This window comes from Arvicola amphibius, chromosome 6 (assembly GCF_903992535.2).
Source record: "Arvicola amphibius chromosome 6, mArvAmp1.2, whole genome shotgun sequence".
In the NCBI taxonomy this organism is placed as follows: domain Eukaryota; kingdom Metazoa; phylum Chordata; class Mammalia; order Rodentia; family Cricetidae; genus Arvicola; species Arvicola amphibius.
The window spans coordinates 36,608,997-36,627,166 of record NC_052052.2 but is presented as its reverse complement, the minus strand read 5'-3'; the positions used below and the strand labels follow the sequence as shown (position 1 = coordinate 36,627,166).

The following is an 18,170-nucleotide window of genomic DNA, read 5'->3' as shown; positions in this document are numbered from 1 at the left end:
GTTTGAGATGGTGTGATTTTGACAGTTTGTCTCGGCCCTATCGCCCATGCAGCAATCTGGATGTTATTGTAAAGGAATTCAATGATGTGATGAAGATTTATATACAACTGACTTTAAATAGAGATTACTACTTGACAGTGCAAATGGCCTTCATCTCATCAGGTTGGAGATTGCAACCAAACACCGAGTTTTTCGGAAGAAGGAAGAATTCTGTCTCATGGAAGCACTAGAAATCCTACCTATTTCTAATAGTTCAACCTACCCCACAGGCTTTCATGCTAAAAGTAGTGTGCCAACTTATTCCTTCATTTCTACCTCAGTAAAGTGCTCTTTAAATCTCTGAATTGTCATTTCCCACAGTTGTGTGAATTAATTCCCTAAGACAAATCTATGTATATGAACAGCCCTACTACATAGTAGACTCCGAAAGGCTGGAAATATACTATCTTAACTATTGGGATCTCACAGTGTGATGAGGAATCCTCAGGGAAGTTTGAAGTGGAAAGCTACAGGCCAAGTGGTGATAGAGACAGTCTTGTACTTCTTAACATGTCAATTGGAGTTGGACTACACATACAGTGGGGGCAATGTGTGTGTTTAATTAGGAAACAGGCCATACTAGCTAGGTTTCTGGAAGTAGATCTGATGATGGATTGCCTCATGACACGATTTTCAGTCCAAATCCTCATCATTAAGTTACACACGACTGTATTTCTAGAAATTCTTTGGTACTCCTCCCCATCTGGATTTTGGGATTGTTAGGCATCAGTGGTTCTGGCTTTTGGTCCCCACTTGAATGGGAATGTGTGCATAGACTGTGCTGTGCTTGCTACTCAGGTGTACAGTGGGTGCTGTCATTTAGATGTCTTCTTAGTTCTTATGTCTTCTGACAGTGAAGAACTGTAGTCTAGAAGCTATGTTAAGCTATAACCAAAGAACCTCACCTATATGAGGATTCTTACATGCTAGTACTGGGTTTTAAACTAAGTTTCTAAGGTTGTAAAAGGTTAGGACTCTTTTCTTCCTTTTTTCTTTTGGGAGCATGAGTTATTTCGCATGTAAAAGGAATACAATTTATAGTCATAAGGAAATCTGCATTATTTTGGAGATCTTTTTGGAAATTTTGGACATATTTAAAAAGTAGCCTAGCTCTGAGTTGTTGAATATGGACCACACTTACCATATTTTAGAGAAATACATTATGTATAGAGTAAAATATCTAATGAATGGGTATAGTAGATACCATTGATATTGGTTCTTAGGTGGTTCAGATGTACCCTTTGTAATGGATATGTTTTAAATTATAAACTTAGTTGGTCACAGACAGGGTTTGCAGAGGGCATTGTCAGTGTCTGACTTCCATTGCTTTGGGGAGAAGCTACCCAAGGGCTGGCTGACATGGTTACCAGTTGGTGCATGTATAGCTTAAGGTTCCAGATGTTTCCTTGGGTGCTTTGTAACTGTCCCCTTGAACTGTCTCCTTTTCTCCATTTATCTCAAAACTGTTCAAGCTGATATTCAAAACATTGGTAGAAATAGAGCCCAGATTAATAGCCATACCTGAATATAAGATATATTATAAGAAAAAGGCTATAAAAATTTTTCAGAGACTTCTGCTTCAAGATGGCACAACTGAGAGTTATGATATTTTCAGAATGCTGCTTTCAAACTGTTCTATTAAAAATTAATAGAGTGGACGGGGGTTGTATTTTGGGATGAACTAGAGGGATGAAATGGAATAGGAAAGTAATAGAATTCTATTTTAATTAAAATGTGTTAAAATATAATAAGATAAAAATTTAATGGATAGTTAAATATTATATATATTTATAATAGACAATGGTGTTTTAATGTATGTGATAGTTCTGGAATGACTAAATAGAGCTAATAATTATGTCTTGATTATATAGTTAAATGTCTTAAATTGTAAATGTAAAGAAAATTAAAATCAAATACATTCAGATATTTATGACTAATATGTCATAATTTAAAATCTTCAAACACTTTGACAGACAGACACTTGAAAATGAAAACAATTTTAAATTATTCCATAAAAGAAATATAATTGTTCCAAACCAAATCATTAAAAATGAAACAGCTAATTAATAACATTTATCATTACTGTGTTCTTCATGATAATAAAATATCAGACTAATAAATAAAGAACTCCGTCTTTAATAGCATTTGTTATTTTAGATTCCATTTTCACCACTGATTGTATCTTTTTAATATGTAATGATTTTTTAATCTCACAGGGAATTGCTCCAAAGCTGGAATTTTCTACAACTTCAGTGATCACGGAATGTCTGATAAGCTCAAGGAAGTGCCGCACTCAGGTTAAAATGTTTAAACTAATTAATGATCATATGGTTCATGTGGATGGGTGTATGACAGGTCTTATCCCCATTTCGTCTGCATTTCTTCCCACCTCCCCCATCAGTCTTTGACTTAAAGTAACAAAGTACCCAACAGTTTGATTGCATCTTAGTACACAGGAGAGCACCAAGCTTAGCCCCATGGTAGAGGGTACCACGATATGTTTGCTGGGTTATTTTTCTTACGTTGTGGAATTTTTAATGCAAGCAGTAGTCAAACTGCCAGAAAGAGGGTGAGATCGAGAACTGCCAGAGGAAACTCAGCTGGAGACCTCCATGTATCTTACAGGAGTTACAGGTGACTGCAGAGAAGTCAAGGATACCTTCAAGCGAATGTGGCTGAGTTTTCAGACTGGGGACTTGATGTTTAGAGTGTGACTATTTTGGATGTGTCTGATTCCTAGAAAACTGTTGCTCAGTGCAGTGATCATACTTGTCCTGTCAGATCAAAGCAAGTTTGGGCATTCCAGCCTAAATAACTTGTGTTTGTGAAGATTTCCTTTAGCAAACTTCGGCACCTATTGTTCCTTGTATTTTAATTCTTACTGGGCCACAGGGCTGTCAGCCTTCTGCTGGACAAGTGTCCTTCCCCATCAATGCTGGCATCAACCACGTGCAGTTTCATAATGGCCATATTCTGATGAAGGGCCAGTAACATATAAAGGCTGGAGGATTCAACAGGGACCAGACTGGGCCAGTGGTGGAAAGAATTAACTGAATTATAGTTTTAGAACTAATTTTCTGAAGACAGTAAATGACCTAAGCTAAGAAAGATACTATGAGTTTCCAGAGAATTTGAGAAAGTTTTATTTTGATAGCAAGATATTTAGGATTCCAAAGTCAGGGTGTATCTATTTATCATTTAGACACAGATGTTGGAAGTCTGACCAGCCATGTTTACCCTGTGTGGGGAACCTTACTGACTGGTTTCTGATGTACTCGCTGTGAGCATTTGTAAATTGTTAAAAATGCTTTGCCCAGTATTTAGTTGTTCTCTCTGGAGTTTATTAACTTAGTGAATAAATAGAAAAGTATTTTTATTTCTTAATGCACACAGAAAACATTTCTAGTGTACATCTCAATGCAAGAGCCCTTGTAAATGTAAGGCCCTGCCCTCAGTTACGGTCATTGCACTTTATGGACTTAGGATTTAACATTTTCTGAAAAATACTCTTCCTTTTACTTGTTTGGAATTGTCATTTGATCTTTACTAACAGAGATGTAAGAGAGTAGGATTTTATATTAGACAGCATTTAAAACTATGCTTTAGGTCTATAGATGTATCTTGTTGTGACTCAATGAGTCACTTTTCCTACCAAGCATGAGGTCCTTGGTTCAATTCCCTGCCAAGGCTGAGAGGAGATGGGTGAAGAGAGGGGAGGGGAGGAGAGAGAAGGAAAGAAAAGTGGGGAGGAAAGGATGAGAGAAGGATGGAAGGGAGGAAGGCAAAGGAGGAGGGAAGTACCGTTTCCAAATTATTTATGTTTTATGTTTGTTAGCAATTCAATGGTTTGAAAAATTAAGGGTATTGTTGTGAATTTCCAAGAGAAAACTAATTTTCTCTTCTGCTAGTTCTTTTTACCCGTGTCAAGGAGAATTTATTGATACATATTGACAGACATTTTAGTATATTGTTAAACACTGTTAAGGTACAGTATCCCTTAGGTTTTACTGTATAACAGTTCCCCCAAAATGGTTTAAAGTCCCAAGTGCTTCTCAGTTCTGGGAGTTAAAGGATGATTCCTTTGGACTAGATTGGCTGGTTAAGGCTGAAGGATATGGGATATTTTTGCTTAAACATGGCGTTTGGCAGTTGTATTTGGAGAGGATGAAAATCATAAGACACCTCTTCTAGCAGACTAATAATTGTGCCTTCTCTCTGTAGGAAGATTCTAAGGAAGAGTCAACAGGCTTTTCATCAACCTGGCCTTGTGACAGTGTCCTATTGATCAAAGAAAGTTGCATAGTCAATCTGGCTTGGTCCTGGGCCAGAAACTAACACTGTGTAGATGTAGGAAAGGGAATTAATTATGGCCATCATTTTTGGCAAGAATACACATAGCTAATATTTCAGTATAGAAAATAGGGGTCATTAAGGAATGGGCATGTTTGCCCCCTATGCATCTGTAATGAATGCCGTGAAGTTTGTAACTTAGGAAATATGCATCATTCAAAAACTTTTCTGAAGAAAGAGGGTGGGGTGGTACTTTAAGATTTGGTATAATCAGAGGTGGGTGTGTAAAGAGAAACTTAAGCATCACTTTAGGAGTTAGCTGTGCTCAGAAACCCACAATGTATAAAGGACAAGGTGCTAGAAGTCCAGGGACTGATGCGATGTGAGCGTACTTACTAACAGACCCAGAGTTGAAGAAATAGGTTGAGGAAAGGAGTTTTTTTTTGTGTGTGAGCAAGAGATTCTGTACATGCAGTATATCTGTAGGGAAAGGCACAAGATGTGGTTGACAGGGGTAATTAAAACTGAGCCGAAGGGGCTCTGATGCTAGGTGTCAGGTGCATATCTTTAAAGGCTTAGGGAACCTCAGAGAACCTTTGTGATTCTAAACTGTCTCTCTGAGAGTCACTGTGATGTCATAGAGGTGGGTGAGGTGAGAGGAGAGCTCTGACATACCCACTGGCATCTCTGAACTGCGTGGGAGAAGGTCCTGGAGCATACCAAGAGGCACAGGAGAGAAAAATGACCTGACGTGAGACTGTTCTCATTAGAAACATCTTTCTTTTCTCCTTTCATTCACTTGATAAAAATGACTCTCATTTTGCTTCATATTTATATTTTAAGTTCTTAGTCCTTGCACTAAGGGAGTAGATAAAGTGGAGAGGAATTTGAATTGGTGGTTTTCCAAGGATTGAAATGAGGAAGACAAAGATCTTTAGCTGTTTTTCTGTAACCATACAACTCTAGAGAAGAAATATATTATTAACTTCCAATCTCACTGTTAAGGCATTTATAAGGCAGAGTGTAGCAGAATGAAGGATTACCTGAGTAGCAGCAAAGTTGGAGCTATCATATATGTTTTCATTTTTATTGTATTTTATTTTAGACAGGGCCTCATTCATGGTGTCCAGCCAATCCCATATAACTAGATATGTAGTTAGATGCTGCTGACCCCAGCTCAAAATTATTTTGTATTTAAAAAAAATTTAGACTACTACCATATTTATAAGTACTAGTTATTAAAGTTTATAATCTATCTGCTGGAGATAGATGTGATGAAACTTTGCTGGTAGGCCACGACCTTGTGGTGATATACAGGTTAATAGAAATGGGTTAAATTCATATGTAAGAGTTAGTCAATAAGAAGCTAGAGCTAATGGGACAAGCAGTGATTTAATTAATACAGTTTCTGTGTGATTTTTTTTGGGGGCTGAGCAGCATGGATGGACCAAGCAGCCTCTCTCCTTGCAATATTTTATGTATATTTAGTTTTATAAAAAATGTAGGGCCAGAAATAAGATGGTACTTTTATCTGTCACTGAATAGTTAAATTATGACTTGGACTCCTATATATCTTACATAATTCAAGTCAAGCACTTCAGTAAAATATATATTGTCTTTGTTATACATATGTTATATATAATTCTAGCATAAATAAGGGTTATTTTAGTAGTTTTTTTCATGATTTTACAGCTATCTAGACAAATTTATTTTTAGACAAGGATCCTTTCTTGCCCAGGCTCAAACTGCCTCAGCATCCTACCCAGGATTACAGACAGGTGTGACCACAACGTATTAGACAAGGATTCTTTAAAATTAAATGTAGGTCTTTTAAACTTTGTGGCCATTTACGTGAATATAAATATAAACGTAAAAAATAAATGTCATTTGCATTATTTTTTAGTTTATTGAAAGATAAGTTTTTGACTTATTTTGAGAACAAACTTATTTCTTGGAATTCTACAAGTGATTAAGCATTGGCCTTTAGTTTAAACCAATGTTAGACTTAAGAAAGTTTGATAAAATAAACTGTTAACTAGGAGAATATGGATTTGATTTTCCTCAGGTAAGTGTGGATAATGTTAAATTGAGTTGGCTTTGATAGCTTTTGTGTACCTTAATTTACTCTCAAAAGTTCTTTCCTTTTTGTAGAGTTTTTTTTAAAAAAAATACCCTTTGCCCACATGAACGTTTATTTTTTATGTTTAGGATAAATTTACTTACCATTCAGCTCCAGTTGAAAAATCCCACAACAGACCGCAATGCAGAACATCGAGATCACAAAAGAAGAAGTCCAAGTCACCCGAGAGGAGTAAATTCTGCGTAAACACCAAGAACTACGAACAGCCAACAATATCGTCAAAGTCCCACTCTCCTTCTCCCTACACAAAGAGACGGATGTGTGAGCTCTCCGAAGACACCAGGCGGCGGCTGGCCCATTTAAATCTGGGACCCTATGAATTCAAAAAGGAAACAGATAAGCCTCCATTTGTGATTAGACATGTATGTGCCCATAAGCATTTCCACTGGAAACTTGCAAAATTTATTCTGTCACTAAAATATTATGCTGAAATGGATTTCAATAAGCAGCCCATGTGTATAATTTTCTTTCTTGAACTCTTAGCCAGGAGCTAAAGGTAGAAAATTAACTTAAAACCAAAGGACATGCTTATTGTTCCCTTTTACAAAGTCTTTAATGCTGACCGATCAAACTCCATTAGGATGCCTTCTTGAGACTTCAAAGTTCCCACTCCCTCCCACCTGACAGCGGGCAGTGCTCTAACCCTACAGCTGAGCGTGCTTGCAATTGACGTTGATGCTAAAATGCCAAAGTAGGATTTTCAAAGAGGACACGAAGGATGACAGTGGAAGGAGATGTCCTTTGAGAGCAGGTCCTTTGGGAAATTTTGGATTCTGAATCTTTGAAGCCAGCCCTCGTCTGATGGGCATGCATAGGCGGGCCTTTGTATTAGTGGTAGCATAGTTCTAGTCTTTCTGTGCGCAGCCTTATGCTGTGATGGAAGTTAGGGCCGCCTGTCCGTCATAGACTGACTTTGGTTAAACTGGAGTGCCTGCCGTCAGAACACTCATCACGGGCTGTCTCAGTTTCTTCAAGTTTTACAAAGTACTTTTACTTTAAAAGACACTCTACCAAAAGCTTCCTTATTAACTGGAACACTATGTATTTACATACATACTAATAATAAACCTCTGTGTTTAAATGCCTGTAGAAGCAAGTATTTACTTCTTCTAAATTCTAAAATAGTTACCTATTTTAGAACTATTATTTTAAGTACACTCCTTTGGGAGTCAAATAATTTTTTGGATATAGCCACGTACTCCAAAAGTTATGAGTTTTCTCTCTGATATCTTTAAAACCAATTTAAGTTATGTAATATTTCATACCATTTTTGTTTTTCTTATAAATTAATCCTTTATTATTTTAAACTAAATTAGTGATTTTTAAATTAAAAACTACTAATTAGCCAGGTGGTGGTGGCACACGCCTTGAATCCCAGCACTTGGGAGGAAGAGACAGGTATATTTCTATGAGCTAGGAAGAGACAGGTGTATTTCTATGAGCGTGAGGCCAGCTTGTCTACAGAGTGATTTCCAGGACAGGTTACAAAGCTACAGAGAAAGTCTGTCTTAAAAAACCAAAACCAACCAACCAACCAACCAACCAACCAAACAAACAAACAAACACAAACTACTCTCTATAAATTTTTACTTATAAAATTATAGAGTATTAGCTACATCTATATGGTAACATTTATTAATGATTTTCTTGTTTCTCTTATTTGATCACAGGTTTAGTCCTGTTGGACGTAATTCAGACAATAGTTTGCTTGTATCACTGATGAAAATTTGAGAATGCCTTTAACTTTAATACTACTCATAATTAAAAATTAAATGTAAAAGAAAAGATATACTGTTTTCTAATTTGAGAGAATAATCAGTTGCTTCTTCATTAAAATGCCTGTATATAAAAACTAAGAAGGACCATAGGAGTTAGAGACATAAATGTTGGGGAAAGAACTGCTCTTGAAGTGATTATTAATACTTTTCATTGCAGTGATTAAAAGTATAAACTTTGTCCATGTTTTTATTTTTCAATAGAATGTTTTCTAAGTTACATTTTTTAAAGTTTTGAGTATTTCATACATGAATACTGTAGTTACATTACTTACACCCCTTCCTCCCCCTCCTCCATGTCCCCCAAATCCGTAATTGCCATTGTTTTATACATACATATATATACATATATATATACATATATAAACATATATACACATATATGTATATTTATACACACACCTACAGGTTCCATTAGTACTGCTCGTATGTACAAATGATTAGGGCTGACACTTGGATTATATAACCTATTGGGGGGCTTGTCTCTGGAGAAGACCTATTCTCCCTCTCCGCGGCTTCAGGTTGTCTGTGGCATGATCAGGACTTTGTGAATTTTTCTCCATCCATGTTGGCATATTAACTGTGTTGTGATTATCCAGGTCTTGTTTATGTAATCATGCTGTTGAGATATCAAGGGCAGAACAAGGTGGTATATGCATTTAATCCCAGTATTTGAGAGGCAGAGACAAGTGGGTCTCAGTGAGTATAAAGCTAGCCTAGTCTGCATAGCAAGTTCCAAGACAGTCAATAATACAATTCTCACAAACAAACATATAAAACCTAATCCCCCAAAAAACTTTATAATTTTTACTTAAGAGGTTTACCCCTCAACTTTTCTGTGAACAGAAATGCACACTTTTAAGTACATGTAAAAATTGTTTATATTGTTGAGGAGTCTTGATTTAGAGGGAATTTAGGGACAAAAAATTCATGGTTTCAGAAGTACTTGGGAAACTGGTAGCAAAAGTTTAATTTAATGCACACATATGCAAAAACCTTGCGAAAACAAACATAGAGACAGACACACACACAGAATGATAGAGACAGGAGGGAGTGAGAGGAGAGAGAGAGAGATTTTTATCATTTCAGCTATACAAAGGAAATTCTCATGGACCTCAAGAACTTGCCCATTGGGAACCATGTGCTCATGAAGTGCTCCCCATTCTACCTGTCCCACTGAAACTCCTGATCTTGTCTCTCTGAGGCTGCCTGTTCTGCCTGTTCAAATAAAGAGTTGACTTATTTTAGCACAACTCACTGATGTTTCATGTGTTTGCACCTAAATTACATTACTGGATAACATTACATCGTGTGGACATCTGTCCCTTTGTGTTTATATATCATGTCTGTTGATAGATGTTCATGTTGCTTACACCCTTGGCTACTGTAAACGGTGCTCTAATGAGCAATGTGTGTACGAGTCTTTGAATAAACCTTTGTCCTCAATGCTCTTGGGTAAAGACTTAGGAATAGTCCTGTTTTATCATTTGACAACCTTATATTTAACTGGAAAACTTGCCAAAGTGTTCTTCAGAGTGGCTGTACGATTTGCACTCTGTCAGCTGTGCAAGAGAGTTGCAATTTCCCTTCATTTTCGCAGGCACCTAAGCACACCTGCCCCATGGTAGTTAGGGTTAAAGCCAGGGCCTCTTGGATACAGACCTGCTTGATTTTCTCTGTAGTCTTCTTAGTGTGAGTAGCATCTCCTTGTGGTTTCATTAGCATTTCTTCAGTGACTGATGATGTTAAGCATCTCCTTATGTGTTACTAAATATCCTTTAAAATGTCTACATAAACCAGGCAGTGGGGCACTTGGGAGAAAGAGGCAGGTAGATCTCTGTGAGTTGGATCTACAGAGAAACCCTGTCTCGAAAAAGAAAAACAGAAACGAATAAGCGAAAATGTCTACTTAAGCCTTTTGCCCATTTTGCAATCTTTTCTTCCCCCCCCCCCTCATTTTTTTATTAAAAATTTCCATCTCCTCCCCTCCTCCTTCCCCTTCCCTCCCCTCCCTTCCACCCATACCCCTACTCCCTCCCTCTCCAGGCCAAAGAGCCATCAGGGTTCCCTACACTATGTTAAGTCCAAGATCCTCCCAACTCTCCCCAGGTCCAGGAAGGTGAGCAACCAAACTGACAAGGCTCACACAGAGCCCGTCCATGCTGTAGAGTCCAAGCCCATCGCCATTGTCCTTGGTTTCTCAGTCAGCCTCCACCGTCAGCCACATTCAGAGAGTCCGGTTTGGTCTCGTGTTCCATCAGTCCCATTCCAACTGGACTTGGTGATCTCCCGTTAATTCTGTCCCACCGTCTCCATGGGTGAACGCACCCCTCACAGTCCTGACTTTCTTTCTCGTGTTCTCCCTCCTTCTGCTCCTCATCAGGACCTTGGGAGCTCAGTCCAGTGCTCCAATGTGGGGCTCTGTCTCTATCTCCATCCATCGCCAGGTGAAGGTTGTATGGTGATATGCAAGATATTCATGACTGTGGCTATAGGATCTGGCCTTTTCCAGCTCCCTCTCCTTAGCTGCCCAAGGAACTAGCTGGGGGCATCTCCCTGGATACCTGGGAACCCCTCTAGAGTCAAGTCTCTTGACAACACTAAAATGGCTCCCTTAATTAAGATATATGCTTCCCTGCTCCCATATCCACCCTTCCTATATCCTAAGCATCCCATTCCCCCAAGCTCTCCCCATCCTCCCCTTCACGTTTTTCTCTCCCCATCTCCCCTAACCCCCATCCCACCCCACCCCCACGTTCCCAATTTTTGCCCGGCAATCTTGTCTACTTCCAATATCCAGGAGGATAACTATATGTTTTTCTTTGGGTTCACCTTTTTATTATCTTCTCAAGGATCACGAATTATAGGCTCGATGTCCTTTAATTAATAATAATGTCCTTAATAATGGCTAGAAAACGATTATGAGTGAGTACATCCCATATTCATCTTTTTGGGTCTGGGTTACCTCACTCAGAATAGTGTTTTCTATTTCCATCCATTTCATTTTGCAATCTTTTCTTTATTGCTATTATTGACTTGTAGGAATTCTTCATATGATCTAGTTAATAATCTCTTATCAGATACAAATCTTCATTTTTGTTTTCCTGAGTTAACTTTGTTTTTCTTTTTCTTTGATTCACAAAAGGTTTTAGTTTTGGTTAGTTGGGGCATCTTTTCGATACACTTATATCACTATGACATTTTTATTTTTAGTTGGAAAATGTGGTTGACCTTCCTTATTTGTCCACTATAAAGTGTTCAGTAAAGCAAAGACCCTGATTGAATTCCATGTATGTGCTAAGACAGGTGGAAGCTGGGTAGGCTTTTTCTAAGTAAGGCAAGGTAGGTTGCTCTAGGATATTTTTGTTTCTATTTTTGTAACTTTGTAGTCAAAACCAAACTTGGAAACAGGGTATTACTTAGCTTCAAATTTGTTCTTTTTTTGGTGGCATTTAATTTTAGCTCTGTTGAAAAGTGCATAGTAAACAAGTGATTAAACTCTGACTTTGGAGCAGAGAAGCCCCGTGGAATTCACCTGCTGTGTGGCATATGCTCTGTAGTTGCTTAGCGGTGTTGTAAGATTGAGCATGGGAACGGAAGGTTGAAGTGCTCTTTCACATTGCAAATCCTTTTTCTTCTAGGTTGATCCCCCAAGTCCCAGGGCTGATACTTTATTTGGACCACCTGGCAGAGACTGTGAAAGAGATGAATGGGCCAGGATGCACAATGGTAAGGGGAAGTTCTTTCTCCTACTCTTGTCGTTTGAGCTACTGTCAAGCCTTACCTGGCACTGATTAAGGAAAGCACAATTTTTGCTGCATTATTATATATTGTGATAAAGCTTTTTGCAATTAGAAAGAATTGAATCTCTGTGCTATTAAAAGCATGCTATTCTTTTAGATTAAAATGAATATTAAATAATTTTAGCATATTCAATACTGTAGTTTCTTTTAGTAAAAATAACTTGTCTTTTACTCAGCATTTTCTAAACTTATTTGACTATGAAACACATTTCTCACTTTAGCATGTGTTAATTTATAGAAAAGATTTTGAGAAATACCATAGTGAAATAACTCAGGTTTATAGTTTTGGAATACATATATGTATAGCCACTTATTTATATACATATAGTATTCTTGAAAAGTAATTTTAAACCCCACAATAATTAACCAATAAGGATATGAGATAACATGGCAAATGTTGCCATGAAAAGTATGTAAACATACACACTTAGCAAATGAATATCAGCTAAAATAATATTTCTGAAATGATGAAGTCTTTAGATTTAATTTATAAGAAAATGTTTTGTTAAGCCCTAGTCTCTTTGGTGAGATAAAGTTCAATGTGAGGGTATTTTTGTTGTTTTTTGAAGATGCTTAGATGTCCTCGTATAGCAAAGAGTATTTGAATATTAATATCAGTAGACAGTGGTAGTATCTCAGCAAGTGTACGCTGGCAACCTTTAACATTAATTTCCTACACACTGAGGAATCTTGATAGAAGAAAAATGATATAAAAGGAAGAAAAATGGAATCATAACATGCAGTGAGCCTGGATGTCTTCCATTTCTGGCTGCATGAAATGAAAAAATAAAATGCTCTTTTTAGAAAACATACTCTATTGTTGTTTAAGCATTGTTAAAGAAAATGGACTTTGGTTAAACTTGTATGTTTACAGCCAGAACATTTGATGGAAGATTGTCTGAGTATATTCATAGTTTCTTGAATCTCTCTCTCTCTCTCTCTCTCTCTCTCTCTCTCTCTCTTTTCCTCCCTTCCCCTTCCTTCCCCCCTCTCTCCCTCCTTCCCTGCCTCCTGCCTTCTCTCCTTTTCTTTCTTTCTTACTTCCTTCTTCCATTTGTATTGTGTTTTAGACAGGGTCTCTCTAAACCTTTACAGCCCCTGTAAAGTCGTTGACCTGTGAAAGAACTGACATGTTAACCTTCTGGGTTGGGTGTCGTTTTGGTGCTCTAGCACTCCGGAGGGATTTTAAAGTGGTTTTGAAATCTGCTGTCTGGCTTGGGTTTGAGAAATGTTGAGAAATACTGAAAATCACAGGTGAATCTGATTTTTTGCCTTTCTGATGTTGCGTATTGATCCTTTGTCTTGTGCAACCTTTTCCAGATCACCATCACTTCGGCTGCTGCAGATCCAAGGATTATAAGGTGTGTCAAACCAATATATTATGACAAGTGCTTTGGTTTTCAAACAGCATGAGGATATTTCTGCTGTGGGAGTCTCCTCTGTGTGCTGTGATTAGCATTAATGAATAAAGAAACTGCCTTGGCCTGTTGATAGGACAGCACTTAGGTAGGTGGGAAAGATGGAACTGAATGCTGGGAGGAAGAAGGGCAGAGTCAGAGGGACGCCATGGAACTGCCAGAGACAGACGCTGGGAATTTTACCTGGTAAGCCACTGCCACATGGTGATACACAAATTACTAGAAATGGGTTAAATTAAGATGTAAGAGTTAACCAATAAGATGATAGAGCTAATGGGTCAAGCTGCATGTACTGGCTTTTTGGGATCCTAATCTCTTTGGATGTATACCTTGCTCAGCCTAGATGTAGTGGGGAGGGCCTTCAACCTTTCACAGGGCAAGGTGCCTTGCCCTCTCTTAGGATTGCAGGGGTGGGGTAGGAGGGTGTTTAGAGGCAGTGGGAGGAGGGGAGGAAGTTGAATTTGGATTGTTTTTTAAAATATACTAAAAGAAATTAAAACAAGTAATAAAAAAGAAACTCCATCCTTTTGATTGAAGGCTTCACCACCATCGCCCTTGACAATTTCCAATCCATACACTCCTTTTATGAGTTCTGCTTTTTCAGACTCTAGAGATAAGTGAAGTTAGAGTCTTTTGTCTTCTTGCATCTGACTTCCTTAGATCAATGGCTTCTAGAATCATGCATTTTGTTGCAAGTATCAGGAATTCATTATTTTTTAAGATCACATAATATTCCATTATATTTATCATATTTTCCCAATTTTCATCTGTTGATGGAAACAAACTGTGTACAAGTTCATTACTTCTTAAGAGTCTTTGATAAATGTAGATAAAAGTAAGTGCAACCATGTTTCTTGCCAGCTGTTTCCTTAGAGACATAAGCTTGGAAGTTATGTGTTCTATTTTCTAACCTATCATAGGCAAGAATTTTATTAATTTTTCTGCTATATTACATTATTCTTAACTTTTCTATCTGTAAACATCTGTTCCCTTGCTACCTGTTCCCAAGGAATACATACATGAATATTTAGCTTTATGTTAAGGCCAGTGTATTAAAATATCAACTTCTAAATTGCCCAGGGTAATGCTATTTGTTGTACAAATAAGGCCCTAACTTCAGAAGCTAAATATAGTAGAGATTTAATTTTAAATTTTAACAAATAGAAGGAGCTTCTAAACTTCTGCTTTGTTTTATGCAATAACTCATTTGGGGTCTCCCTTACTCTGGGGCCTCACAGGCCCCTTTGTTAACAGAAGGCTCTGTTTTCTGAGAGAGATGGACATTTTGAAATGGACATTTGTCTGTGTTTTGCTGTCAGCACTGGTCACAGTTCCTCCACTGATGCAAAGATGCTTCTTACCAATGTCCATACTCTGGAGGAGGACAGGATGAGTTGGAGTGGATGTCTAGTTATGTTCTTTGCATTTGAGATATGAAAATGAGTTGTGACAGATGTCTAGTGGCTTCTGTTGCATTTTAGATATGAACACGAGTTCTGCTGGATGTCTGTCTAGTGGCTTCCATTGCATTCTAGACATGAACACGTGTTGTGGCAGATGTCTAGTGACTTCTGTTGCATTCTTGACATGAGCATGAGTTGTGGCAAATGTTAAGTGGCTTCTGTGGCACTCTAGCTGTGAACTTCTCTCTCCCCTTTGACAAGGATTTTGTGACTGAAACTATCATGTAGCAAAACTAGAAATCATCTCTACTCTTGTTGCTATTTCATAGTAATGTAGATATTAACCGAATCCCTGTGTATTTGGACTCTAATAATTATTAGGGACAATATACATAATGCTTTGACATTCTGCTCATCAATTTTCTATTAGTTTAAACTTTTTTGGACTTTATTTTATCTGATATGAATGTTTTGCTTTCCTGTACACCATTTGCATGTGTTGTACTCAGGAAAGTCAGAAGAGCATCAGATCCCATGGAACTGGAGTAGTTAATAGTGGTTGTAAACCACCATGTGGATGCTGGGAACCAAACTTGGGTCCTCTGTAAGAGCAACAAGTAAAATAAATCCCTGAACATCTCTCCAGTTTCCAGCTTTGATTATTATAGCAGATACCAGAAGCAATTACTTATAAAGAAAAACATGACTCACAGTTAAAAGTTTATTGGTCCCATTGCTTTGACAAGGTGGCATATGGTGGAAGCACATGGCAGGAAAAATCCATTCTCATCAGGATGCAGGATGCATGAGAGAGGTGCACTGGATTCTGCCATCTCCTAAAGACTTCTCAGTAGGCCCCACCCTTAATAGTTTTACCACCTCCTGATTTTTTTTAGGCTTAACCTTTTATCATATGGGTTTTTGCACCACTTTTGAGAGTCAGATTATGGCAACTAAAAGCTAAAGGTTTTTGACATGATCAAGGAGAACTGAAAAAGCATCTCAGTAACATTGAGCTCTGTGGTCCTAATGTGTCATTGATGAAATTATGTCATTTAAAAATGAGCAGACAGTCGAAGATTATTAATGTTCAGTAAATAGCCTGCAACATAAAAGCCTTATTACATAGGAAATGTTGGCTTCGAAGGAGCATGTAGTTCATGAAAGTCTGTCAGTGTTGGTTGATTATACTGGACATTGATCTAGATTATTGGTTGTTTCAAATTTAGGACTTGAATTTATGATGCTAAAAGGTCTGAGGTGAGCTCATCAGGAGGCAGTTTGCCTGCAAAGAAAGCAAGCAGGCAAACAACAACCAAATCTAAACCACAAGCCAAGATCCAGCAACAATCTGAGAAGTAACTTAGTAACGCATTCCTATTGCAATGAGAACAGCCTACATTGTCATTCTCTGGGCCTGGCTCAAAGATGAGTTTAGTAATTTACATTTGTTTACATAAATGTAACCTTCTCCTATAGACTCATAGAAAAATACCAGGGAGATACATTGTAGAACCATCAGCAATGCACCACCAACACATGAAAATATTACTTAAATGGTTATGCCATCCTAGAAGCCTGTGCTTAGTTTTGGACTTAGTTTAACAAACCCACTACAAGACTTATTTCACCATGACAGCTACAGAGACCTCTGAGAAGGGGCTGAAGGATCCGGAGGATCTTAGAGGAAGTTTCTATTTCTGCACTCAGGCTTTTAACTGTATCTTGAATTTATAGACTTTAGTGGCCATTGGGGTTGTCACTAGATGCCTCCCCAAATAGCTGTATGCTCTGATGACCTCAAAGGAAGTTTTTTGGGACATAATACAGAAAGGGAGGATACTGCCTTGACAGTAATATCTCTGGAAATAAAAAGTTAAGAGTTGATACTTGCAGGGTTTGGAGTCATGAACATTTTAATGGAGAGCATTCAGTGGAGAATTTAATTGGTAATGTTTGTATATAAAATTTTAGGATTAATAAACACCAGGTAGAGGTTTACCAGTCATAATAGGTGAGTAGTGAAGGAAAGGGTTCATCTGTTCTGAGAAGGGCATTGCTTGTCCAGACAAAGAGAAGAACCAGTATTATTTTGAGAAGGGTACCCAACTGATGATCGAGCCTTTTGCTTTTCAGGAAGATCATTATGGGGGTAAATACTGAAGCTATTCACAGGTTTACAGCCTTGTTTTCCTGGCTAAAAGTTTGAGGAAGTCAGGAGAAGGTTATGTGGAATGCAGGTGGGCCATAATTCCTCGTGTAGTTAAGCCATATGGATGCAATTGTTCTAGGTTTTCCTATTTCACTAAGTTATATGTTTCCCCCTTAATATGCTGCACATTGTGAGATCTATTGAACTAAACATGACAAACGCCAATTGCATCCACTTTTCTTCAACTCTTGTAATTTTGTGTCTTTGTCTGAATAAAACTTTATTGTGTACATGCACCACATCTTCTTTGTTCATCCTCCTATGTGTTAAGGACACGGGCTGATTCCCTAACATGGCCCTTGTGTGTCCAGGTCTCTCTTTCTGTGTTCTCCTCACTGTGAGGTCCATGCTCACTGTTCTTTAAAAGGATTCTTTTTCATCTGTTCGCATTCCACCCACCAGCATTTCTGATCTCCTTTCTTATTTTACTTCGTCTGGTGGAATGTAATGCTCCTTGGAATGATTCATATTTTATTTATGTATCTTGCTCTGTGTTTAGGTCTTAAAGCTATTTATCCTTAATAGAATTCTACTTGGGTACAGTTCCACAGTTGTACAAATTTGTTAATTTTTCTGTCTTGATTTATGTATCTGGCTGTTTCCAAAAGCAGTGAGTGGAGGTTAGAGGGAGAGCGTGAGTTGTACCTGCCCGACCCTCATAGCTAAACTAAGCAATCAGTGGTTGTTCATTTGTGTTCTTTATTTTATATATACCAGTCAAGATACTCATCACACCCCTACTCAGTGGATGGGGGAAAGCCCAGGAGGCTTCAACCTCTACACAAAAAAACTTCAGGCAACTAAATAATGCTCAGATTAGGAGAAATAGTCTTATCCAGTGACAAACACACCAATTAATTATCCAGACCAGTGATTCAACAGACTGACTGATGATTTCATGTATTTAGGAATACACGTGGAACAATAATTAATGAAAATAAGACCATAAATTTGAAAGAGAGCAAGGCGAGGGGTATATAGGAAAATTTGGTGGGAGGAAAATGGTGGAAATAGGATATAATTACAATTTCCAAAAAGAAAATAATTAAAAATCAAAAATATATCGTATTCATTTTATAGTGTGCGTGTA

General features: G+C 37.8%; 1 protein-coding gene across 4 annotated transcripts in view; it reads left to right on the top strand.

Moving 5' to 3' along the window:
• Spata6 (spermatogenesis associated 6) overlaps positions 1-18,170 on the top strand; it is a 105,664-nt gene that overhangs the window by 59,339 nt on the left and 28,155 nt on the right. For all 4 annotated transcript variants that reach the window (XM_038333652.2, XM_038333654.2, XM_038333653.2 and 1 more), the window contains 4 exons: positions 2,256-2,336; positions 6,538-6,831; positions 11,886-11,973; positions 13,368-13,408. In XM_038333652.2, coding sequence (XP_038189580.1) covers positions 2,256-2,336; positions 6,538-6,831; positions 11,886-11,973; positions 13,368-13,408 — 504 coding nt within the window. The remainder of the gene's footprint in view (positions 1-2,255; positions 2,337-6,537; positions 6,832-11,885; positions 11,974-13,367; positions 13,409-18,170) is intronic.